This window comes from Octopus sinensis, linkage group LG5, assembly GCF_006345805.1.
Source record: "Octopus sinensis linkage group LG5, ASM634580v1, whole genome shotgun sequence".
Lineage (NCBI taxonomy): Eukaryota > Metazoa > Mollusca > Cephalopoda > Octopoda > Octopodidae > Octopus > Octopus sinensis.
Genome location: NC_043001.1, coordinates 50,504,379 through 50,531,171, shown reverse-complemented (window position 1 = coordinate 50,531,171; position 26,793 = coordinate 50,504,379). Strand labels below are relative to the sequence as shown.

The 26,793-nt window shown below is 35.5% G+C and overlaps 1 protein-coding gene across 1 annotated transcript in view; it reads left to right on the top strand.

Annotated features, from left to right (window-relative positions):
- Nucleotides 1–26,158, top strand: part of LOC115211803 (sphingosine-1-phosphate lyase 1) — a 64,791-nt gene extending 38,633 nt beyond the window's left edge. The window contains exons 3-15 of the mRNA XM_029780506.2: nt 1,191–1,366; nt 2,785–2,904; nt 3,562–3,690; nt 4,141–4,229; nt 9,870–9,906; nt 14,205–14,312; nt 16,060–16,122; nt 18,593–18,739; nt 19,022–19,142; nt 20,239–20,356; nt 21,947–22,093; nt 23,647–23,767; nt 25,764–26,158. Of these exons, the coding sequence (XP_029636366.1) occupies nt 1,191–1,366; nt 2,785–2,904; nt 3,562–3,690; nt 4,141–4,229; nt 9,870–9,906; nt 14,205–14,312; nt 16,060–16,122; nt 18,593–18,739; nt 19,022–19,142; nt 20,239–20,356; nt 21,947–22,093; nt 23,647–23,767; nt 25,764–25,865 (1,478 nt within the window). The 3' untranslated portion in view covers nt 25,866–26,158. The remainder of the gene's footprint in view (nt 1–1,190; nt 1,367–2,784; nt 2,905–3,561; nt 3,691–4,140; nt 4,230–9,869; nt 9,907–14,204; nt 14,313–16,059; nt 16,123–18,592; nt 18,740–19,021; nt 19,143–20,238; nt 20,357–21,946; nt 22,094–23,646; nt 23,768–25,763) is intronic.
- Nucleotides 26,159–26,793: the final 635 nt, after the last annotated feature.

The window sequence follows — 26,793 nt, the reverse complement described above, 5'->3', positions numbered from 1 at the left end:
TGGGCATGCTTATGTTAAAAAACAATTTTAGAATGACATTTTTCTGTCAAAACACTAAAAATAACTGACCCGACAAAAAAATAAAAAAAAACAACCAAGCCTCAACCAAATCAAAAAATAAACCCAAATACTAAGCAAACAAAGGATGAACCATCCCATTTCCATTGCTTGCACATGCACACACACACATTCACATACCCTCCTTTAACATACACATATATATTCACACAGAGTTGAAACGTTATTTGATTTATCTTTTTCAGTGTACACTACCAAGTATGACATCACCCCTTCCTTCCTTATTCAGCTATCACCCCTTCCTTCTTTATTCATCTATCACCCTTTCCTTTCTCATTCATAAACACGAGTATTATTATAGTAGATTATCTCAGTAACCATGGGAGCTATAAAAGAATACAAAACCCAGTATCACCATCGGATCATTCTACACCTCTGTATACTTTTTTGCACAATTCCACTTAGCTGTTTGACCAAGAATCCTAAGACAAGAAAGAATCGCCCATGTCAAATTTATATGTATATATATATATATATATGCTCATACAAGACCCACATTATACTTCTCACTCGTATCATTATCGAACCGAGAGTTTAACTACGGTCTTTCCATAGCACTTACATAGTGTTACCTGCCACCTTGGGTCTTCTGGATACTAATACCTCATATATATATATATATATATATATATATATATATATATAGTCACCATGATAGATCGGTAGCCACTACACACATTTTTTTTTCTCTCCTTGTTTTTTTCTGTGTCCCTTTCTGTAGAAGAGCATAGGCTCGAAACGTAAAAGACTTTTTCAATTCCTGTTTTGTACACCACCTGTCTTTGTCTTTTGTCTTTTTCGTGAACTCTCCCTATATATATATATATATATATATATATATATATATATATATATCACACACACGACAGGCTTCTTACAGTTTCCATCTACCAAATCCACTCACAAGACTTTGGTCAGCCCGGAACTATGTGAATGAGAAGAAGCAAGCTTCTTACCACACAGCCATGCCTGCACCTATTCACACACACATACATATTTATATGACAAATATCTTTTTGAAAGTATTGGTTTTATATTTCTTTATAATTTGAATCATTAATCCTGAATTCCTTGTATATTAGTTTGTTTTATACTTTCTGGTGTAATTTCAGATTTAACCTTGAGGATTAAGAGAACTTTATTTAAAATATTGAGGAAAGTACCTGCTGTGCAGCAGAAAATAGACAAGTCACTGAAGGAAACTGCCCAACAGATCAATGAGAGTATCAAACATTCCATTAATTCAGAACCATATGTACAGGTTGTGCCAGAGAAAGGATTTTCTTCAGTGAGTAGTGTTTTGTTTTGAAGTATTTTTTGGCTGTTTAAAAAAATAAAAAAAAAGCTTATTTAATTTTAAATTAAGGTTTGCAGAGGTCAACTCTGTTACAACCTTCTCTTCCCCTTCCTCATCCTCATCCTCCCTCTTCCTCCCTCCTCCCACATACTTCTTTATCTCTTACTCCTCGTCCCTCCTTAACCCTTATCTTTACTCCCTGCCCCCCCTCCCCACATAAGTCTTCTAGGGCCCAAAATTAGCATCGAATCATTGTTTTAAGAATGTTGTTTATTCCCTCTTGCCGTTTTAGCAATGTGTGGAGAACAACATCTGAATTTTACCTAGTGGATGTTTTTGTACCTGTAAATGTTTTCTTTGAAAAATATTGGTCAAACTTAGCCAATAAAAATTATATTTGTCCAATGAATATTATTTTGTAGACTATTAAAGTCCAGTGTGATGGGGTTTTTTTTTCTAATTTTGAATACAGTTGAATAATTTGTGGTGGTGTTTACATTTTCACAGTTTGTGCTGATTTTTTTTCTGTCTTTCCTACTCACAAGATTGCTGTAAGCTTAAATTTTTATAGCTTTTAATGCTAAAGCAAGGAATTAGTTTTCACATTTTGATTTTTAATCTAGGTCTACACACAATTCTGAGAAAGGGACCAGGTGGTCGTGGGATGTGCTAGAAACAACAGCTAAACCTCCCTTAAGTTACACACCTTTTCATCTGAAAATACAATTTTCTTTTATAATGGAAAGGCTTCTTCATTCATTTTTAAGTGTGTAGTGCTAAAAACTAAAAAGCCACAATCGGTGTGGAGGGAGTGGTGGTGGTGAAGAGTTGGGGGAAGAAAAAAGCTCCCACAAATTTTCCAAAACTTTTTTGCATAAGAAGCTTCCCACCAGCATTTCCAAGGCTGTGATGAAAAAAATAATTGCAAAAAATCCCCATCAAAACAGAAAATCTAATTTACGTGAGCATCTTGATACAAAATTCTACCATTTATAGTCATTTTTAATAGTCCATTAAAATTTTATTGAACTGGTACCATGTCCCAAAAACTCAGGATTAATTTAGTTCTATACCTTACTTGAAAACAAATAAGAAGTGTTAGTGTTAGGAAAAGTATCTAGCTGTAAGAAAAGCTGCTTCATAAAATCGTGTCCAACCCATGCCAGCATAAAAAAAGTGTATTTTATAAAAACATGACAAAAGAACATCGATTTCCTTTGTTTTCTATTTTTTTTTGTTTTTGTTAATTTTACTTTATTTTAATACAATAATGCATAGATTTGAACATTATAAGGTATAAGCTGAGCAATATGTATGTTAGAACAGTAATAGTTTGTTGACTGTAATACAATATTTACTGTTATACCTGCAGAAAATAATACATATTTATATGCTTGTTGCTGTTTCAGGAAGATGTCATGAAAGAAGTGGAAAGGTATCGTGCCTATGGTGTTGTTGACTGGAAAAAAGGCTGGTGTTCAGGAATGATTTATGGATCAAATGAGGAGCTTACAAAACTGCTGGCTAAAGTAAGTAGTTGTAGTAGCAGTAGAAGTAGTAGTTGTTGCTGTTTAGCCCAGGCCTGTTCTTATCATGCAATCACATATAAAATTGAAGGTTTCACTCTGTGCTCAAAATCTGTGTATTTAACTCTTTAACGTTCAGATTCTTCTGTCAAATGTATTGCTTATTTTTTCACATTGTTTTAATTTAATTATGCATCATCTTGTAGCTTCAAGATTTCAGTGGTGTGTTTGTATATTTTTAGAATGACGTTGTAGATAAGGTGTGATAGGTTGGATCTGTTAAATTTTAACATCAAACAAGTAGAGTATTTGGGCTGGATATGGCCGGATTAAATGCTGAAGGATTAATCAATCATGAGGGATTCTGAAATAGAAAGCAGCATGTCAAAATATAGAACTGTCCTCAGAGTGAAGACCTGATCTGAATGCTTGCAGCAGACTGGGCTAAGCTAAAAGTACCCAAGGTTCAGGTTGTGGTGTTAAACTAGGTTAAGAATTGGGTACAGTTCAACTTATAAGCTTCCACACACATTTCATTTATCGAATTTCGTTTATTAGTGTTGGATTGCTGTGAGGCCATGACAGGAATTACTTAACCAAAGTGTCACAACAAATGTGTAAGTAAGATAAAATATTGATTGATTGAACTTTCTATTTCAGGTTTATGAAATATTTGCCTTCAGCAACCCTTTACATCCAGAAGTATTTCCCGATATTCGTAAGATGGAAGCAGAAATTGTCCGCATGACATGTAATTTATTCAATGGAAGTTCAGCAAGTTGTGGCATTGTAAGTTCATCTATTTTCTTCTCTTATAATTTTTTTTTCTTTAATGGTAATTTAGTGTTGTTAATTAATTAATTAGATTGAAACTAAATATTTTCCATTAATACTCTTGGTTATATATTTATACTTCATTGAAATGTTACAATGTTGCAATTTACCAGTGTGTGTGTGTGTGTGTTATTAATATTGGTGTAATGTGTTATTAATATTGGCCAAGACACAACAAAATTTGTTTCAACAGATGAATTCACATAAAGTATCTTGCTAACCAAATACAAAAATGAAATAAAATCAAGTAAAATAAGATAAATAAAAGGTTTTGTTTCTTTTAAAGTACATTTCCTATGGTTACTCAATAATTTTAGATTATTTTAATGAGATAAGTGAATATAGACTGTCATAAAATCAGTACAAATGTATTGCAATTGACATAAATCTTATATTTCATCTCAGGTTACAACTGGTGGTACTGAAAGTATAATGTTAGCCTGCCTAGCTTACAGAAACAGAGCCTACAGCAAAGGCATAAAAATTCCTGAGATGTAAGTAAACTGGCATTTGAAAATAAATTTTACACTTGGGTATGGTCATATTTTGCCAATTAAACACTTTGCGTATCACTTCAAGTTGGGATAGAGAGTTGCTGAAGATGTCACAGGATGTCTGAGAAAAGAGCTTAGACAAAGATACTAAAATAATAATAATAGTGTGTATTTAAATGGCAATATGTGACCATCCCAAAATACAACAATATCTGTTTCAACACATGAATTCACATCAGGGATCTTGCAAAACAAATACATGAACATAATGGGGTTTTATTTGTATCTTTTAGATGAATTTTAAAAAATTCAATTACATTTGTGTAAAGAAATAGGTTTGGCTTATGTGCTGCTAATAGTTTTATTCTTTCATAAACCAGAGCTGGATTGAAAGATTATGCTAGACAATCATGATATTATGAGTGACATAAAGGGCTGCATGTAGCATAAGTACCACTGTTTGCCCATACCTGGTTTTTATGAACCCAAACTTGACATGTGATCAAAACTAAAATCACAACCCCTGGCATAGAGGCTGGTGGGCTTTGCTGGCTTACAGGTATAAAACCCTCAGCCCCCTGTTCTACATTCTGGCATCAATAATGAAAATCAGTCAGCAAAAGTAGTCATTTAATGTTGCTGTCATTCTATTTTTGTTCATTGTCAATTCTAGTCAAGCAAGGTTATGGAGCAAAACTGTTCCAGCTCATGACCATCCTCCCTTTTTGTCTGTTGTGTTTTTCTTCTTTTAGGATGTTTAGGGTGCAATCTGAGGGCAGAAATAGCTGCCATTTCTAGCATGTAGTGCAGATATTGGCATCCTTTTTTACAGTAAGCAAATCTTAAAAGACATTGCCATCTTAAACTGAACCATACAAAAGGCAAACGCCTTCTTTGATAGCTCTGGGATGATCAAAGCCTTGTGAGTGGATTTGATAAATGAAAATTGAAAGAAGCTAATCCTATATCATCATCAGCATCGTTTAACGTCCGCTTTCCATGCTAGCATGGTTTGGATTATTTGACTGAGGTCTGGCGAACCAGATGGCTGCACCAGGCTCCAATCTGGTCTGGCAGAGTTTCTACAGCTGGATGCCCTTCCTAACGCCAACCACTCCGAGAGTGTAGTGGGTGCTTTTACGTGCCACCGGCACGAGGGCCAGTCAGGCGGTACTGGCAATAGCCACGCTCAGATGGTGCTTTTTATGTAACACCAGCATAGGAGCCAGTCCAACGGCACTGGCAATGACCTCACTCGAATGTTTTTTCACGTGCCACCAGCACAGGTGCCAGTGAGGCGATGCAGGTAACGACCATGCTCGAATGGTGCGTTTTACGTGCCACCGGCACAGAAGCCACTTTGTTGCTTTGGCTATATATATATTCAAATATGTATTAAAAGTAGCACTAGTGTTGTAAATATTATTGAACACATACTCAATCTATGTGCATTGCTTGTTCACTGGTAGGCTGCAATTTGGTGCAGTGGAAATGACTCCATCAAAGCACCGGGTGTTAAAACACCTGAAAGTCATAGACAGGTGAGATGACTCACCCTAAATCTAAATGTTTTCCCCTTATAAACTGCCATTGGCAGGACAATGCTCTGGCACAGTAGAATCTTCATATGGTTGCAAGTCAAAGTGTAGGTTCAGATCTTTTTCATTTCTATGAACACTGCTGTTGCATGCTCAGTTCTGGAGTTGACATCTACCTCAGAACTCCACTCAGTAGCAATATTGATGCCCACGTAGGTGAAACCGATGTCTCCAGGGGGTTCTTTATTCACAAGGATTTGCCCACTTATTTTCTATAGATTAAAGTTTAGAGTTTATCATTTTTTCTAGATTATACTATCTCTACTTAAATAAAAAAGAAGAAAAAAATTGATTGAGAGAGCATGGAAAATTAACAAGAGAGAAAGAAATTAAATTGTTCAAACTTCCATAGCTGGATTGAAAAATTAAGTTAGACAATCATGATATGAGTGACATAAAGGGCTGCATGCAGCATAAATACCATGGGTTGCCCATGCCTGGTGTTATAAACCCAAATTCAACACGTGATCAAAACTAAAATTGCAACACCTGGCATAGAGGCTGGTAGGCTTTGCTGGCTTACAGTAGTTTAATTGATATAACATATTGATAAATTGCTTGGACTTTCTCAGCTTTAGAAACTGTTTTAGAAATTCTGAAGCATATCATAGAACTATTTATACATTCACACACATGAGGGAGTGCTGAAAAGTTCCTGGTTTTAAGGGTATCGTGAAAGACCTGGCTCAACCTTCCAAATTCTTTTACAGGGCTTAGAACAACTTAAGGATCACTGCAATAAGTGTATGAATCTGAGAGGGAAATATGTTGAATAAAATAATGATTAACTGATCCTCCTGTATTTCTTTTACCAGGAACTTTTCACCAGCCCCTTATACGTTGTGTGTGTGTGTGTGAATATATATATATCATCATCATCATCGTTTAACGTCTGTTTTCCATGCTAGCATGGGTTGGACGGTTTGACTGGTGTCTGGGAGGTCAGGAGGCTGCACCAGGCTCCAGTCTGATCTGGCAGTGTTTCTACAGCTGGATGTCCTTCCTAATGCCAACCACTCCATGAGTGTAGTCGGTGCTTTTTACATAAACACAAATATATGTGTTGTTCGTTTCCAGTCTCCTGGCCATAGAAAACATTACCTTGCTTGGAATCAGGTGAGGGTTGCCATCAGAAAGGGCGTTCAGCTGTTGTAATTCTGCTTCAACAAATTCTTTTTCACCTATGCAAGCAAGGCAAAGGAGACATCAATGATGATGATATATATATTTATAAACATGTCATCTTAGCTGAGTCCCTCCTCACATATCAGTTTTGTACAGTGAGAAGCTATGTCGTCTCTCATACTTATAGACAAGTGGGCGTAATAAATGTAACAATATATGGACTACTTTGAACCAGTAACTAATACTCTTATTTACCTGCAAAATTTAGATATTCAGAATAACCATTGTTAAATTACACAATGTAACACATGTTTTGTTTATTTATATTTTTTAATGTTCATATATGCATTTTTTGCCACTAAATTCAAAAATCGCATTCGTTTTGACCTAACATTGATAGTTATATATTTATTCCTAATTTCATATTTGCTCGTTATATTTGTAACTTTTCTCTCTAGCACTTTGTTGGTTCAATCTATTCTAGTATTGTAAGGATAATTACACAACATTTAGTACTTTTTCATATATTGAAAGATATTTAAGAAGTATGATATTAGCTAGAAGAAAATGAAGCAATAAAACTCTGCACTGTAAATGCCTTGATAACTCTTTTCTTAAGATGAGAAGTGCTTTGACGATCGAGATTTTCTGGAGTGTATACCTTCATCTTTTCTGACTAGAGACCGTATATAATCTCCCATCATAGCAGTATCCCATCGTCCTTGGTATCTTCTTTCCATAGTTGCGACATCCTGATGAAATCTTTCACCATGCTCCTCACTGACATCACCCAAATTTTCAGGGAAAAAATCTAGGTGAGAGTGTAAAAAATGAACCTTTAAGGACATACGACTACCCATTTTCTTGAAGTTTTCAGTAAGCTTTGCTACCAGCTCTTTGTAATTAGGATCTTTGTGATTTCCTAGGAATCCACGAACTACATCATGAAATGCACACCAAGCTTCTTTTTCAACTTTTGTCAGTGCTCTTTCCGGTTTCTTTGACTTTAACATTGCATTTACTTGGGGCCCAACAAATATGCCACCCTTGATCTTATTCTCAGATAGCTTTGGAAACATAAGACAAATTTCTTGAAAAGCTTCTCCTCTAAAATCTAAGGCCTTCACAAACTGTTTTATCTATCTGAGTTTGATATGAAGTGGGGGTAATAAGATTTTGTTGGAATCTACTAGGGGCTATTTGAGAACATTTGACATTCCTGACTGCAGTTCTACTCGTGGGGGCCAATGTACTCTCTTGTAATGATCATCATCAGCTCTGCTGTCCCATAAGCAAAGGAAACATGAATACTTTGTGTATCCCCCTTGCAATCCAAGCAAGAAGGGAAGCATCTTGAAATCACCACAAACATCCCACTTGAACTCAGCATAATTTATTTTGTTGAGAAGTTCTTTGACATTATCGTAATTTTCTTTCTTCTGTATGGAGTGTGCAAGAGGCAAAGAAGGATATTTATTTCCATTGTGGAGCAACACTGCTTTGAGACTTCATGTTGAGCTATCTACAAACAGTCACCATTCTGGAGAATCATGTATGAGTTCAACAGCAGTAAACAATCCTATCACATTGTTACAATAACACAGATCGTTAATATTTTCATAGTAAATTTCAAATTCTTCATGGCGTTTCCAGTACACAGATGTCTTGCAGTCTTCCCCCAGTAGATTCCATTCCTTCAACCTTGATGAAAGAAGTTCAGCTCCTGACTTAATAAGACCCAGATCCCTTATTAAATCATCTAGCTCACTCTGATTTGGAAAGTGAGGCTCCGAAGTCATTCTTGGTACGAAAGCTTCCTCCATTTCTTGGCTGCTGCTACTTGTTGACTCTTCAGATGAAATATTTTCTGGTGGTAGTGGTATTCGTAAACTGTCATCATGTGGTACAGGTGCTCTAGATGATGGTATGTCTGGATACTGAAGAGCTTGTCTTCCTTTTACTTTTCTGTACTTAGTCACATCAATCATACAAAAGTAACAGTCATCGTGATGGTTCTTTGGCTCTCTCCATACCCTTGGTATGGCAAAAGGCATTGACCTTCCTGTACCTCTTAACCATCCTTCTAGAGTAGATCAACAGCTTCTACATAACACATGTGGGTCCCATGGTTTGTCCTGGTCACCCATGGGCATTTCAAAATAGAGTCTGTACGCTATCCACAATTTGGCACATTTCATGATCTTATGTAATACCTGTTTTTTTCCAATATAATAGCCACACACATAGCAAAATGTATCTGGAGAATTTTTACATACTCTAGTAGCCATCCTGAAAGTAGCAGAACGTAGTAATTGGTCTGAAAGAAAAAATTAGACATACATTTAGTAGCGGAACATTATGACAATACCGAATATATAATAACGTTGAAAGTCGACATATTTTTTTAACTGTTGATGATACACAAAATAATTTCATTTTTGGGATCAGCGGAAAAAATGGATTGATAAACAATTGAAAAAATACAATAAACAAATTTTTTTTTTGAAAATTGTTACTTTGTGTTATGAAAGTGTGTGACCTTGCTGTTAGATTGTTAGGCAAATCATTAGGTTGTGTGTCTGATTTTCAGACCTGGTGACATTTGTTTTTGTTCAAGGCACTTTATTTCATATTGCTTGAGTAAATTCAACCTTGCAACAGATTGGTATCTTGTTCAGCTGGTAGGCTTGTACATTCAGATTTGTAATTCTGGATATAATCAGGCATCATGAGTGTGTAGGTTTGAGGTAGACATTTAAAGTGTTAAATTCTTGAATTTTTATTTTAAATTTGTATCCTCTTTCTATAAAAAATAATTGCAATTCTAAAATTGATTCAAATAGATTTGGAGATAATTTAATATTAAGTCTATTTTACTTTGCATGACTTAGAATGTTTTAAAATTTTTCAATTTCAGAATTGCTCCAAAGACTGCTCATGCTGCTTTTGATAAGGTGAGTGCCACTGACCTAAAGATTATTTTTATGATGTTTAATAACTACAACAGAATTTTGTATTTTCTGGACGCCCCTAAATTTAATTAACTTTTGAGACTATTCTAATTCTTTTAGAAAAAAAAAAGTTAAATTTTATTTTCTATATTTTACATGTTTTTCAAAAATGATTTTGTTATTTAGTGCGATTTTAATTGCCAAAAATGAATTTTAAAAAGTATCTTTTTATTTTAACCATAATGTCCAGAATGACAAAGGCCTTTTTCCTCTCCACCACTCATTTTATTTCATTAATTGCTAAAACTAGATAAATCAGACTGTACCATTATTATAAAAAAGCTTAAAAGCTACTTTATAATAAAGATGCGGACTTTTAAGCTAGCTCCTGTGGAGGGATTATTGGGCTTGCAGCCCCAAACTAAAGGGAGCTAAGTAGCATGACTATAATACATCTATAAGTACTATATGCCCTGGTGATGTCTGATCAGAGGTTAAGGATGGATGATTAATTCTGTAATACAGTCATTCTATTGTTCCAGTCCCGAATTGAATTCCAGCTGTTGGCTTATTTGACCCAAATTCTTATCCCAACATAAAATTGACGAGGCAAATGTCATTTATCCCCCACTTGATGTGTGATGTCATCTGACAAATGCCACCAAAATGGTGTGAATCAGCCAATCTTTACCTGCTAGAAGTAGCAACCCAAATCCTTTTAAATTAGAGCCCAATACTGGATGTTCAATAACCAAATGAAGGACAGATTTTCAATCCTGGCGTCATCCCTGGTTCCAAAAAGGTATAATATGTCTATGTAGATCAAACGTAGACTGAGATTCAGGGGTCCCAGATAGACAAGCAATTTCACTTTTATTATAATAGATAAGGACATTAGATTTTCAAAATAAACTTTAGTTACCTCCCTTTACATTTTGAATTAAAATCTTGTGGAAGACTGTCTTCCACTTCTCATTGGTTGATTAAATTAGTACCAGTGATGTACTTGGGTTGAATGAATTGATTTCACTCATCTCCAGATATTACACTGTACTTACCTTATTGACCTTGAAAAGATGAAAATAGGTTTACTAATATTTTTTGATGGTTTAATGTCCATGCATAATTAGGTTGAATGTGCAAGCACCTACTCAGGTTTACTTTTTACCTTTACTTGTTTCAATCATTGGACTGTGGCCATGTTGGGGCACCACCTCGAAGAGTTTAACCCTTTCGTCACCAAACCGCCCAAAGCTGCCCGAAAAAAATTTTGGTTAATGTGACCAAACTGCCCAAACCCGCCCGTATTTACCTCTTCATATTTAAATGTGAATATCAGAGCAAATCTCTTTAGTACATTCGTGAAAACACGTATTATACTTCGTAAACAGTTCATCTACAGTTTTGTACAACAATCGAAGTGTAATTTTAATTCCGTGAATTTTGGGAGATTTTTTTCCGAAATTTGTTCCTATTGTGTTTTCAAAATTTGTAATTCTGACAAAAAATGGATACGAATTTCATTATATCAAGCAGCGAGTCAGAATTCGAAGGATTTTCTACTGAAAACCTTGATAAATCTAACTCTATGACTGAAAAAAAAAAGCACGTGGTATTTGATAATGAATCTGATGTTTCATTTTCCGAAAGTGAAAACAGTGAATCCGAGAGCTCCGACAGCGATAAAGAAAATGAATTGGCACTTGAATGGAGTGAAAATTTAAAAACTGTTTCTTTCGGTGATTTTTCTGAAGAAACTGGACCAAGCCACAGACTTTCCCAGGAGAGTAAAGCCTTAGACTATTTCTTTTTACTTTTTCAAATGAGCCTATTTGAAATCATTACGGTGGAAACGAACCATTATGCTAAATGTAAACAAAGCGAAAGAAAGGATAGTTAGTGGTTTCCCACAACCTTAAATGAAATTAAGACTATTTTGCCATAAATATTATTATGGGTATCAGAAAGTTACCTAGAATAACAAATTCTATCATAAAATTTTGTTGTATACCCAATTGAATATTAGCTAATAACCCATTTTCTATAGCGATGTTTGAACAAAATTTTAATAATTTTATATTTTGTTGAATTTACCTGTATCTACCTGCAATTAGAGTCACTTTGTGACAAAAATTATAGTATAGAATTAGTTGAGAACATTTCATTAAATTATCTTCCAAAAATCAAATTAATATATTGATAAATAAAAAAGTTATAGTTGTTTAATGAAACCAGACTAAATTTATGATTATGTTAGAATTTAATTGAAACACATAAGGGGTGTATTTTGGTCAGAAATATAGTAACGAAAGGGTTAATCAAACAAACTGACTCCAGTATTTATTCTTAAGCTTGGTGCTTATTCTATCAGTGTGTTTTGCTGAACTGTTAAGTTACAGAGATGTAATCAAGCTAACGCTGGTTGTCAAGTGGTGGTACTTAGAGATTAACACAACTCAAGCACAAAGACATACACAGGCATATTCATCCATCCATCCATATTTATATATATACATACATACATTTATATATACATACATACATATATATATATATATATATATATATATATATGCATATATAAATATATGTGTATATATTTATACACACACACATATATACATACATTCACACACACACACACATATATATATAAATATATGTGTATATATTTATACACACACACACATATACATACATTCATACACACACACACACATATACGATGGGCATCTTTCAGTTTCTGTCTACCAAATCCACTAACGAGGCTTTGGTCGGCCCGAGGCTATAGTAGAAAAAACTTGCCCAAGGTGCCACACAGTTGGTCTGAACCTGGTACCATATTGTTGGTAAGCAAGCTACTTAGCATGCCACTCCTATATATATATATATATATATATATATATATATGATGGACTTCTTTCAGGTTTCCATCTACCAAATCCACTCACAAGGCTTTGATCAGCCTTAGACTATAGTAGAAAATACTTACCCAAGGTGTCATGTAGCGGGACTGAACCCAAGGCCATGTGGTTGGGAAGCAAGCTTCTGAACCATGTACCCAAGCCTTTTGAACTTACGTTTCATGCACAGTTTTAAATGTTCTTATCATCCATAGCGACCTTGTATGTCTAATCTTATCCTGAGTATATACATGATAGAAGTTATTACTGGGATAAATGAAGTTAATTTCTAGTTACTTCTGAGTATGATGGAATAACTGACTGCATTGCTGGAATAAGTAAATAACATGCTGAGATACCAGAATTAGAAGAACATTGGACTTAGTAACTCTATATGTTTTGAGTTCATTTCCTACCATGGTCCATTTTTTATTTTATTGTTTAAGCAGGAGGCAGAACTGTGCCTTTGATCATTTTCAGGACCTCTGAGAGTGATGTGAGTGAGTGAGTGAGGGAATAAGACTGAGATAGAACCTGAATGCATACAGCTGAATGAACTCTGCTAAAGTTACTCAGGGGATCAGGGAGTGATGTTCAATTGGTTGATAGACTGAGTCTACTACCCAAGCTGATCATGGTAGGATTTGAACACAACACAAAGAGCTGGAAGGAACACTTTGAAGCATCTTGTTTGTCATTCTGGTGATTCTACCAGTTCACTGCCCTAAATTCATTCACCTTTTCAAAAGCAGCGTGAACAGTCTTTGGAGCAATTCTGAAAGTGAAAAATTCTTTAAAATAAATCATACAAAATCAAGTAAAATTAATATTAAATTATCTCCAAATTTATTTAACTTAATTTTAATATAACATGATGTCTAGACAAGGGTTCTCTCTCTCTCTTTCTCTCTCTCACACACACATATCCAACAAAGTGTACGAATGTGTAGACACCAGAAGGTTTAAAAGCAAAGTTGATCCTAATGGGATTTGAACTCAGAATGAAAGGAATCAGAATAAATACTACAAGGCATTTCATCTGATATTTTAATAACTTTAGTAGTTCATTACTGATTAGAGAATTCTGTATGTATGTATTTTGGTTAGGATCAAACATACAAGCCTTGAACTGGATAAAAAACGTTGAAATTGTGCATGAAATAAAGTTCTGAAATACAAACATATCCTGATCAGTAAAAAAATATTTTCTTTTTTAAATATTATTTTTGTTGTTTTTGTTAAATCTCATGACTCTCATCCTATCAAAGTCGATAAAATAAGTATCCTTCAAGGATACTGGGTACTATGTTTCATAGAACTGACTGTTTCCTCTCTTCATGGAGCTTTCTGCTTATGTTAGCATTCATATTGTTACTGCTTTTAATTATACATTCACAGGCTGCTATGGTGTTACGAATGAGGCTTACTCATATTCCAGTAGACCCTGTTACAAAGAAAGTTGATGTTAATGCTATGAAACGCGCCATCAATAAAAACACATGCCTTGTAAGTATGATTCTAACATTCCATTTTTATATTCATCCATCGATCGTCTCTGTTCACTATTCAGGGAAGGTCTCATGGCTGTAGAGTCCTCAAGCATCTCCTCCAAAGACCTTCCTGAACAAACTGAGGATGTTGAATCAGAGTGGAGATTGTTTTGTTCAACAGTTTCTTGTTCAGCTGCACAATGCTGTGGATGAAAGTGTCAGTGGTAAAAGAACTTCCTGGTTTAACCACAAAGGTAAAAATGCCATCTGAGTAAAGAAGGAGGCTTACAAAGCTTAGCTTTGAAACAAGTCTCCCCTTTTGTATTAACAGTACACTGTGGTGCAAAACGTTGCTGCTAAAACACTAAAGATGTTCAAAGCTAAGTCATAGAAGGACTTTTGGAAATTGTAGATTGGATTTAAAGTGATTTAGCTTTTCGTTTAGGAATCTATGCAATGTCAGATAAGCTGTAAATATCTAAATACCTCATAAGAACATGAAGACCATTCAATGTCTGGTGCTTAGCTTCGGTTTCAATGAGCAAGAAGTGGGTGAGGGATAAGTCTTCCCACTCTGGATAGGATTCCAGTCTTTCACAGGCGACATTTGGCTCCTGTTCCTGACTTCTCTGTGACCTACTTAAGAAATGCAGAATTAAAGTGTTTAAAAAAAAGACATGAATTGCCAGTAACCCTTTTTTTTACTCATAACCTTTGAGCACTTGTAATTTTGTCTTAAATAATGGCAAGCACCATTCAGTTTGTAAATAAATGTTCATGTGTGAAAACAATCTCTTTACTCTGATGTGCATATAATAACATTTTAGATTCTTGATGTTTAGTTCCAGATGACTTCAAATGAGCAAACTTATGACCCAAGGCATTCCAGCCATGACCATCTAGTCTTTTGGTCTTAGTCTACCTTGGACTACATAATACAATCCTTCATTTTTTTAACATGGTAGAGTATGATTTGAAAGAGATTTAGTTGATTTTTCTTGTAGGTTTGATGACCACACAGAGGTTCTTTCATTTAGCTATAGCTGTTGTTGTATAGGTAAGCTTTGACTGACCAGATCTATGACCAAAAGTATTACAGCATAACCTCTCTCTCTAGATTTTAGTCAGTGTTTCTCAGACATTGTTATTGAATGTGTCCTTCCATTTTAATGATGATATAGTACAATTGAACCTACTTGTATTTTAACCTGCCCTATCCAGCCCAAATATTCTACCATTTTACTTTCAAACAAGCTAGATCTGGCTTCTCACACCAACCCTACAATGTCATTCTTGAAATAAACAATCACATCATCAAAATCTTGATGTTACAAGGTAGTGCATGATTAATTCAAAATAGTATGAATAAATAAGCATTACATTTGACTGAGTAATACTAATGCGAAAGGGTTACAAGAGTAAAAGGGATTTAGCTGTTTCTTACAGGTTTAGGGTCTCACATAGAGGTTCCTTTTTTTTTTTTTTTACTAAGGTTAAGTCTTTAGAAAAAGAATTTCATTTTGAAATTCTTAGGGCCTCACATAGAGGTTCCTTTTTTTTACTAAGGTTAAGTCTTTAGAAAAAGAATCTCATTTTAAAATTCTTAGGGCCTCACATAGAGGTTCTCATTTTTTACTAAGGTTAAGTCTTTAGAAAAAGAATCTCATTTTAAAATTCTTAGGGCCTCACATAGAGGTTCCCTTTTTTTACTAAGGTTAAGTTTTTAGAAAATGAACCTCATTTTAAAATTCTATCTTTTACAGTTAGTTGGTTCTGCCCCACAGTTTCCCCATGGTATTATTGATCCAATAGCAGAAATTTCCGAGGTAAGTGTGACTGATATCATATTTTGCTGTAATTTATGTGATTTAAAAATTAATAAATAAACTTGTCTTAAGGCTATCTTAAATAAGAAGGCTAAAATGTATTTGAAGATTTGCTACAAGAAGCATTAGATATTGTTTCTAAACAAAATAAGTTATCATTTGGTTAGTTTACAGTGTTGAAATGTATTGGGTTGTCTGGAAAGTTCGTGCCGATTTTTAAAGGAAAGAAAAAGTCAATAAATACTTGCTATTACATTTTTAATCAACCAAATATGAACCATTTTGTTGCACAATGCGTCTCCATCTTTCCTTTAACTTGAAAATACCCTCTTCCCAGAATTGAGGTAGTTTCATGGCAAAGAATTCATCAAGGTATCTTTTTACATCATCCAAGGAATTGAAATTTTTACCATTAAGACTATTCTGTAGAGACCTGAATAAGTGGAAATCCGAAGGAGCAATATCTGGTGAATATGGAGGGTGGGGTAACACATCCCAGCTGAGCTACAGCAATTTTTGTCTGGTTCCCAAAGCATCAAGTGCTGAAAATGAACTTTATCTTCCATTTTAAAGGGTTACAGAATTAACACAGATTATTGGAACATAAACCTTCTTCCTTGAAAAGATAGCTTAAACTGTGCTCTAAATGGAGGTGTAGTCAAATCCTATTTTATGGACTCAACCATGTTCTAAAATAAGTCGAAAGGTAAGCTACTGTAAACTGGCACAAACGTTCCAGACAACCCAATATGTTGATTCTGTGCAGCTATTTCAATTTTTCATGATGGAAATCATTGAAAGTTAAGTGTCCCATCCTGGTATGTGACATAACACTTGTAATAGGATATGAGTATTTCATTAGTTGGTCAGCATGTCTACTCAAAAACACATGTGTGTGTGTGTGCACACACACTTTTATTTTATCATGCTTGTACACACAATTATGCAATTGTGTATATTTAGATATTGATGGAGAAATTGTTTTCACAGCTGCTACTTAACCTGTTATAGTTATCTTACTCAACTGTAGAGTAGACATAGAACCTATTTGCTAAGTAGGTAGATTGAAGAGAGCTGTGTTTTGTGTTTGGCATAGTTACATAATATAAAGGCTTTTATTAAGTTTGAATTGATGGATTGGGTTGTCTGTTGGTTTTGACAATTTCAGTTGTTTGATGAATTGAATATTTGACTTATTAAATTAATATGCAAGTGGTTGGATATCCTACAGACATGTGTGTAACGATAAATATGATTAGGTACACAATATTATGAAATGTCGGAGTCAACAGTTGTAATGATAAAAATTTGTTGTTATAATTGCTTACTGTAGGATGTGAAAGATGAACAATGCATGAAGTTTTAAGAAAGTATTTATTTACCGTTATGTTGAAAAATACCTTACCTCGACGGGCAGGTTATAACATCCGAGAGCATGTGAAAGAAAGTTAGATGTGGTAGAATTTTTCTTTGTATAGTTTGGCGTACGCAAATTGTTAGTAGTAAACCACAGATAGCGATAGAATGATGTTGTAAGAGAACAGAATTAGAGCTAGTGAGAGTTGTAGGGTGTTGTCTCACAGTTGCTGACAGTAAACTTCATTTCTCTTGCTGACCATTGTCTTTAGTAGCTGCATTCCTTGTTATCATGATTCTAGCAGTTTGTTCCCTAACTAATTGAGTCGTCACGAGCTGCCTCGCTCAGTTGTTGCCAAGTGACTACTTGGTTAAGTTGTCACCATGTGACTGGACTCGTTGAGTTGTCACTGACTGATTTTTGCTTGGGGTGTTCTTGCTTTTATAACTATCCAGAAGGATAGATATATCATTGAGAACAATAGATTTAGTTGGTGGTTTTGTTATCTCTATTCTAGCTATTGGTGAAGTAGAAGAGGTTAGAAAGGGTCAAGTGGTGAAGACATTATTTTGCCCTAGCTAAAGGCATCTGGAAAATGTAAAACTGCTGTCAGAGAAAAACCATTGTTCTACCGTGGGAAAAGTTCTGTTACAGTGTTAATTTAAATTTGGTTATGGTGGATCGAATCCACTTCATGCATGCAAGATCCACTACATGTGTATCCAAAACATAAATTGTCAGCCAAATCAGCATATCATAAATCACAGAAGTGAACTTTTGGTTTATAGGTAAAGTCCATTAGACAGTCTTCCACACAGTTTCTATTTACTTGGTATCATTTTCAAGGCTTATACACGCCCTGATACTATTGGTATCTACATATCAAATTTGAACGCAATCAGATGGAGGATGCTCGAGATCCTAGAAGACACACATAGGACAACTAAATCAGTTGTGCTCTCCCCAAAAATGTGTTGCCTTATGCCCCTGTTGGAAATTATTTATTAATAAAATTTAAAAGTCTTAAATACCTTTTCCTAATTAACATGTTTGTTTATATTTTTTAATAAATATGTTTTCTCTTCTGTTTTATTTTCAAAATAATTCCTCCAGCTTGGTTTAAAGTACAACATTCCAGTTCACTGTGATTGTTGTTTGGGTGGTTTCCTCGTTCCATTTCTGGAGAAAGCTGGTTTCCATATGGACCCAGTTGATTTCCGTCTCCCCGGTGTAACAAGTATTTCAGCAGACACACACAAGGTAAAGTTTTATTGTTTATCTTTCTTTCATAAAATTAAGCATCATTTAAACGAACATTTCTATATATATTTATCTCTCAGTATTGGGAACTAATAAATTAGACAGCTTCAACCAGCTGTGGCTGTGACAGATGCTAATGTTGTTTTTGTTCTGTCATTAATTTTCAGATTGAGCCTTCGAGAGTCTCATAAATATTTTAGTTTGTTGCTTTTTGCTTTCAGTTCTTTTTTTATGTTTTGAAATGTTTTTGTTATTAAATCATTGTTTTAATGTTGTTTCCAGTATGGTCAAGCACCTAAAGGCTCTGCTGTTTTGATGTACAAAGACCCCAACTATCGTAAATTCCAGTGGTTTAGCATTACAAATTGGCCCGGTGGAATATATGCTACTCCCACATTTGCAGGTATTGTGATGTTTTTGTCTCTTTCTATTTTTTCTTTTGTTTTCCATTTCCCACCATCACCGCACCTCCACCATATCCAGCAGTTTGAACAACTGTGTAATGAGTCTACCTCATTAGGAGTGCGTTGGCAAATGGAAACACAATTTTGAGAGATCCTCCTCTTCTTCCTCATCATCATCATCATCGATGTCGTCGTCATCATCATCATCATCATCATCCACTTTTTCATACTTTCATGGGTCGGACAGTGTTTGTTGGCGTTGAGGCAGATTTTCTAGTGCTGGATGATCGTCCTGTCACCAACCTTAACTCGTTTTCCAAACAATGTAATATTTTTCCATAGTTAAGTATATTTTTCTCAGAAGACTGGAAATGATGGTGTTCATTTACAAGCACCACATGATGTCTACACAAGGGGACACAGATACACACACACACGCACACACACACACGTATGTATACAACGAGTTTCTTTCAGTTCTTGCCTACCAAGTTCACTCACAAAGTCTGTAATAGAAAATACTTGCCCATAGTACCATACAGTGTTTAGAAAAAACAAAGCTTCTCGAACACATAGACACATCATCATCATCACCATCGTTTAACATCCAGCTTCCCGTGCTTGCATGGGTGGGATGGTGGTAACAAATCAATCAGGTGACTAGATGTGAAAGCAGAGAAGCTTTTGGACAAAATAATTTAATCCTGTTTCAAGAGGATGTTAGTGCATGCACATTAAATAATGATGATAATGATGATATCCATGGCTGGTTAACATATTTATTTCAAAATAAGTGGCTAAGATTGTTGTTAGAAAGGTGGTGGATAATCTTGTGGATTTCTATCATATCAGCTGTTAGATGTCAAAGCTTTACTATGGTCAATGTCCAGAAAGGCAAAATATCAAAAAATGGGAAGTAACAGATGGAGGGTGTTCATTTGGTTACACATCTCTGGCTAACTTCTTATAGATCAATATTCTGGACAAGATGGGTGTTCCAGACTGGAGATGCAAATTGTAAGGGTAGGCATACCATAGCCATCATCTATTATGTAGAATGCTTTACTTAACATCTCTTATTGAATTTTTCTCTAGGTAGCCGAGCAGGCTCAGAAATTGCTTCTTGTTGGGCAACTATGATGTTTACTGGAATGGAAGGTTACGTTGATGCTGCCTGGAAAATCATCTCTACAGCACGAGCTATGGCTAAAGTGTAATTACAACATTTATATTTTATGCTTTAATTTTCTTTAATGGTTCAATTGAATTACATTTAAATTTGAATTCAAAGTGAGTATCAATGAGTATTGGGTTGTGAGACTTAATCAATCACCAGGTTTAATAATCGTCACCCTTGGATGTCTTTAGCAGCATTTACTTTCATTTATTTATCCTTCAATGTGTTTGAACAACCAATCCCAGCCAGTTAGGATTCATAGTACGGGTTGTACTATTCATCTCTTTGATGGCTGAATACGAAACATGACTTGTGAGACGACCATTCAGGTGATTTATCAGAGTCACCATCTCACCTTTGTATGCCAGTCTTTCACAAGATTACCCATTTACAGCACAGTGGATTGGAGCATCATGAAATCAAGTGTTTTTCTCAAGAACACAATGAACAGCCAATCTGGGAATTAAGACCATGACCCGCTGTTCTTGAGGAGACCTACTGAGTCAAGTATGTCAACACCAACATCAAAATAAAAATCAAATGGAAATTATAGTTAAGATACCCGTCTTGGTGACACGTAAAAAAGCACTGTCCGAACATGGCAGATGCCAGCGCCGCCTGACTGGTGTCCGTGTCGGTAACACATAAAAGCCCCAACCGATCATGGCCGTTTTCCAGCCTCTTCTGACCCTGTGCTGGTGGCACGTAAAAAACACCCACTACACTCACGGAGTGGTTGGCGTTAGGAAGGGCATCCAGCTGTAGAAACACTGCCAGATCAGACTGGAGCCTGGTGCAGCCTCCTGGCTTTCCAGACCCGGTTGAACTGTCCAACCTATGCTAGCATGGTAAACGGACGTTAAACGATGATGATGATGATCTTGAGATCATGAATGCAATGTCCCAACCATTAGGCCATGTGCCATCTCACATTGTTGGATAGTTGTTGACTCTCTTGTGTTCCTCTGCCCTTTGATGGGTTTTGTTTATTGTTCCTGCAGGATGTCCAATAAATCACACTCCTCACCAAGCAAGCCTGGTGGGGTTACTGGCTTAGTTACCAATGATCCAAACATGTGACAGGTTGTACTGAGTTACATGTTACCAGTTGTGCTTGAGAGCAACCTGACACTAAATTTTCAGAATTATTGCCAGCATGGAGCATGGATGTTAAATGATGATGGTGAATATAAAATCATATTGGTGAAAGTCATCATCATCATTATCATCATCAGTTAACATCTTACTTTTATGCTAGCTTAGGTTGGCTGGTTTATCAGGAGCTGGAAAGTCAGAAGACTGCACCAAGCTCTACTGTCTGTTGGTGCATGGCTTCTTTGGCTGAAAGATAAGGATAAAACTGCCCTTTAGCAGAAAGATCCTTCTGTTCAGAGATTCTAAATAATTACTAATAATAGCACAAATAATTATTATTCTTGACACTTAACCATTTTCTTTCAGTTTTTCCTTCTTTTTTTCCTTTTTCATTTTATTATTCTTCAGAGTTTCTGCTCTGCATTGTTCTTATATCAACCAGTTCTATAACTATCATAGAAATGAACTAGTTATAAATGGAAACTTACCAGAACTTTAGTTAACCTAAAACCTTACTGATTTCTATTTCAGTCTGAAAAACATCCATAGTATTGAGGTACTAGGTGATCCTAAGATGTCTGTTATTGCTTTTACTTCAAAGGAGTTTGATATCTATCGTCTGTCTGATGCACTTACTGCAAAAGGTTGGACTCTGAATCCACTGCAGTTTCCTGCTAGGTAAGTTTGAATATTTTTGTATTGGCTTCAAATTTTGGTGCATGGTCAGCAAGTTTGGTTGATTACATCGACCCAGCAACTAGTGTTTATTTTATTGACCTTGAAGTGATGAAAGGCGAAGTTGACCCCAGTGGCATTTGAACTCTGAATGTAATGGCAAGTGAAATTCCACTAAACATTTTGCCTAGTGCAGTAACAATTCTACCAGCTTGGTGCCTTAGTTTGAGTATTTACATTGACCTAATATTGGTTTCAAATTTTGACACAAGGCCAGCAGATTCTGGGAAGGGGTGAGTCAGTTGTATTGACCCCAGTATTTGAGTGGTACTTATGTTATCAACCCTGACAGGATGAACAGCAAAGTCGACCTCAGCAGAATCCACTCACAAGGCATTGGTCAGCCCAGGGTTATAGTAGAAGACACTTTTCCAAGGTGCTTCGCAGTGGGAATGAACCTGAAACCATGTGGTTTGGAAGAAAACATCTCAGTGACACAGCCACATACTATATATATAATTCTTTGAGGCTGACATTTCAAACAGCTAACAGTCATTCCCAGATTACGGAAGGGCTATGTTCCTGAAAATCTTGTTACACATGGGCGTCCATATCATTTGTTTTAAAATTGATGGACCTCACATAGGTGGTGACTAGTGACAGAGACCTTTGACAATATGCTGTGCTTGAGATGACTCATCAAACCAAGTGAAATTGTAGCCATGGCCATTGCTGGTGTCATGTAAATAGCATCCATGAAATTGTAATCATGATAGTTGCTGATAGCATGATTTTTGAAATGATCTTCGAATGTTTGAGCCTTACGGAGGTGATTTTTTTTTTTTTTGTTAAGCAACAAGACGGGTAAGAGTGATTTCACTGCATCCGTTCTGTGGGTTGGGAGATGTCTGGCAGGTCGGGAGCGGAAGTCCACTTTTGCCAGATCCAAAGGACAAGGAGAGGGTCATTGGCCAGAGCATCTGGTGGGATTGGCACTTGCGGCAGGCGATGGATCCGTGGACAGTCGTAGATGACATGCTCCGCCGTCTCCTCTCCCAAACCGCACTTTCTGCAGGTTCTGTCTATGGCTCGGTCAATCTTGTAGAGCCAGTACTTGAGGTCCGGGTGATGACCACTTCTATGTCTGGCTCTTTGAATGTTGGGCCTCAAGGAGGCGATGACAAGTGACTGAGACCATGGCAATATGCTGTGCTTAAGAAGACTCTTTGAGCCAAGTGAAACTGTAGTCGTGACCTTTGCCAGTGTCATGTAGATGGCACCTGTGCCGGTGTCACGTAAAAAGCACTCATTTCACTCTCAGTGTGGTTGGCATTAGGAAGGGCATCCAGCCATAGAAACCATGTCAAATCAGACTGGAACCTGGTGCAGCTCTCCAGCTTATCAGTTCCAGTCAGACTATCTAACCCATGTCTAATGATGAAGATGATGATGATGATGACGTAAAGAAAAAAATATATGAGAAATACTGTCTGTTGGTATAAATGGATTTTAAAGATTTTCTTTTTCTTTTCTCTTTCTTCTGTTCCATATTCCAGTATTCACATGTGTGTCACCTTGACACACACCAAGCCTGAGGTTGTAGAACGCTTTGAGAAAGACGTTGCTGAGTCAGTTGAAGTCATTCTACAAAATCCCTCTGAAAAATGTCAGGGCGCAGTAAGTCAATGCATTACCTCCTCCTCCTCCTCCTTCTTCTTCTTCTTCTTCTTCTTCTTCTTCTTCCATCGTCACTCTGTTGTTACTTTTCTAAACAATGTTTAACCCTAGCATTCAGATTATTCCGTCAAATGTAAGGCTTATCATTGAAATCTCGAAGCTAAGAGATAATGTATGATTAATTCAAAACAATGTGAATCACAACTACAATTTCCATTTCAAATTATAATCAAATGGAAATTGTAGTTGTGATTCACATTGTTTGGAATTAATCATACATTATCTCATAGCTTCGAGATTTCGATAATGTAATCATTTATTTTTAGAGTGACATTGTAGGGTATGTATGAGAGACTGGATCTGGCCAATTTGAATATTTAAAGAGAAAAAATTAGAATTTCTAGACCAGATATAGTTGGTTTAAATGCTACAGGTTTAGAATTGTTATGATGACTTGCAGTATTTCTTCTTGTTCTTTATGTTCTGAGTTCAAATACTGCCGAGGTCAATGTGTCTTTTATCCTCTCAGGATCGAGAAAATAAAATGCCAGTTAAGTACTGGAGTCAACATTCTACTTATTTAAATTTACTATTGTTTATTATTTTCCCGAATTTCAGGCTAAGGGAGATAACTCGGTTTGGGAATGTGGATGGTATTGGTTTTCTGTAGAAATAATTAGAGGTGACGTAGAACTATGTCAGCTAAAAAGTTCCATTATTACCATATCGGACCGATTCAGAGTTAGCTACTAAGAGCCCTCTCTTCGTCAGTGATACATGTGGCAAAAGGAAATAAATGAGATACTTACTCATACCCATGGAAGAAGCAAATACTAGTCATGGGCACAACTAAGACCCCAATAATCCAAAATAGAAATACTCAGCCCATTCGAGCAATGCGATTTGAATGAGGCTCTCACAGAGTGATTAGTTCGGAAGTGAATGCTTAAATTTATATCAAATGTGAGGATAAAATTCTTTTCGAAAAAAAAAAAAAAAAAAAATATTCTCGAAAAAAATTTCATCAATGGCCAGCATATTAAAAAATACCTTTAACGGTTATCTTTATAAACAATTCACATTTGATATAAATTAAGCATTCACTTCCGAAACTAACTCACTCTGTGAGCCTCAGTTCAAATCGCACGTGCCTCGAATGGGCTGGAGTATTTCTATTTTGGATGTATTTGGGGTACTTAGTTGTGCCCATGACTTAGTATTTGCTTCTTCCATGGGTATGAGTAAGTATCTCAGTTATTCTTTTGCCACATGTATCACTGACGAAGAGAGAGGGCTCTTAGTAGCTAACTCTGAATCAGTCCGATATGGTAATAATGGAATCTTTTAGAATTTCTGTCGGCCTTTTTTTGAGTAGCATGCATATTTTGAAAAATTATATGGTTAATGGACAATATGTCCAATTTTTCGGGCATATTTGGCATTAGAAATTTTTGCCTTTGCCCTCATTTATGAATTGTTTATAAATCTAACCGTTAAAGGTATTTTTTAATATGTGGCCATTGATGAAATTTTTTCGAGACATATATTTTTTTTTTTCGAAAGAATTTTATCCTCACATTTGATATAAATTTAAGCATTCACTTCCAAACTAACTCACTCTGTGAGAGCCTCAGTTCTAGAAAAGTTTATTTGCTTAGCTAATATAGTTTTTGAGAGATAGTGAACATTTGTAAAATAATACTTTTTATCATAGTCAAAAATGCAGTAAATTTTATTCATTGTTCCTTGCCCACTCCTTATATGCATGCATGCGCCTATGTACGTACATACGTATGTATATATGTATGTAGGAAGGAAGGAAGAAGCCAGATCCAGCCAGTTTAAACATAAAACAAGTATAACATTGAGGCTGGATATGACCTGTTTAAATGCTGGAAGGTTAAATTTACAATTTATTTTTCAGAGATGTCTAACATTTTAATCTTCTTGTTTTTTGTTTAACAATACATTTTCTTTTTTTTTCTTCTTTGTTTAGGGTGCACTCTATGGCATGTCCCAGACTATTCCAGACCGTTCTATTGTTGAAGATGTCACTGGTATCTACTTAGATGCTAGCTATGATACAACAAACCACTGAACTTCATCTTTTTTGTTTCAAAGCCAATACATTTTAGCCCAACCCTATTTAATTTAATTCCTTTTTCTAAATTACACATCATTCAAAATGATAACTGGCATCTTTAAACAATCAAACTGTTAATGTTGAAAATTATGTACATGCACAAAACACCTATACACACACACAACACACTCACACACACACACACTGTAATCTAGCAATCCCTTAGGGGTTTACAAGATGTTTTGCTGCTTCCCTGCAGGCTAAAATACTCTGAGGAAATCACCCACTGTCATGAACTGGGAAATATTTAACTGTAAACAAAACAAAACATTTGAAAGATGACCACCAGGTGAGAAAATGATGATCTCATGCATCGTACTACTTACAGGCACTCTCTTCTCTGCAACAGCCATTGAGCTTTTACAAAATATGTATATGTGTGTATATATATATGTTTAAGTAGTTGAATGAATTATCCTAGTATGGATAATTCGGTTAACCGATACCCGGGTAGCAAATTTACGTCAGAAAGCACGGTTGAAGCTACATGCCAAGGGTAGAAATCATGTGCTTTCGTGTGGAAATTTGTGTGTTTTTTTTACTATAGATAAATGAAAGAATGGAGTCGAACGACGATTTAACAAAATTCCTTTATTCTCGATATATGTTTCAAAGACTGCATATTCTTAATTCCGAAGGAATAAAGGGTGCATTATGCCGCCTTCTAATCAGGAAAGACAAGGAACCTTGTCTTATATCGAGAATAAAGGAATTTTGTTAAATCGTCGTTCGACTCCATTCTTTCATTTATATATATATATATATATATATATATATATATAGAGAGAGAGAGAGAGAGAGGAAAAGTATAATTGTCACGGCTGTTTATATTAATTTTTATGATATATATGTATACATATTATATATATAATATATATGCATA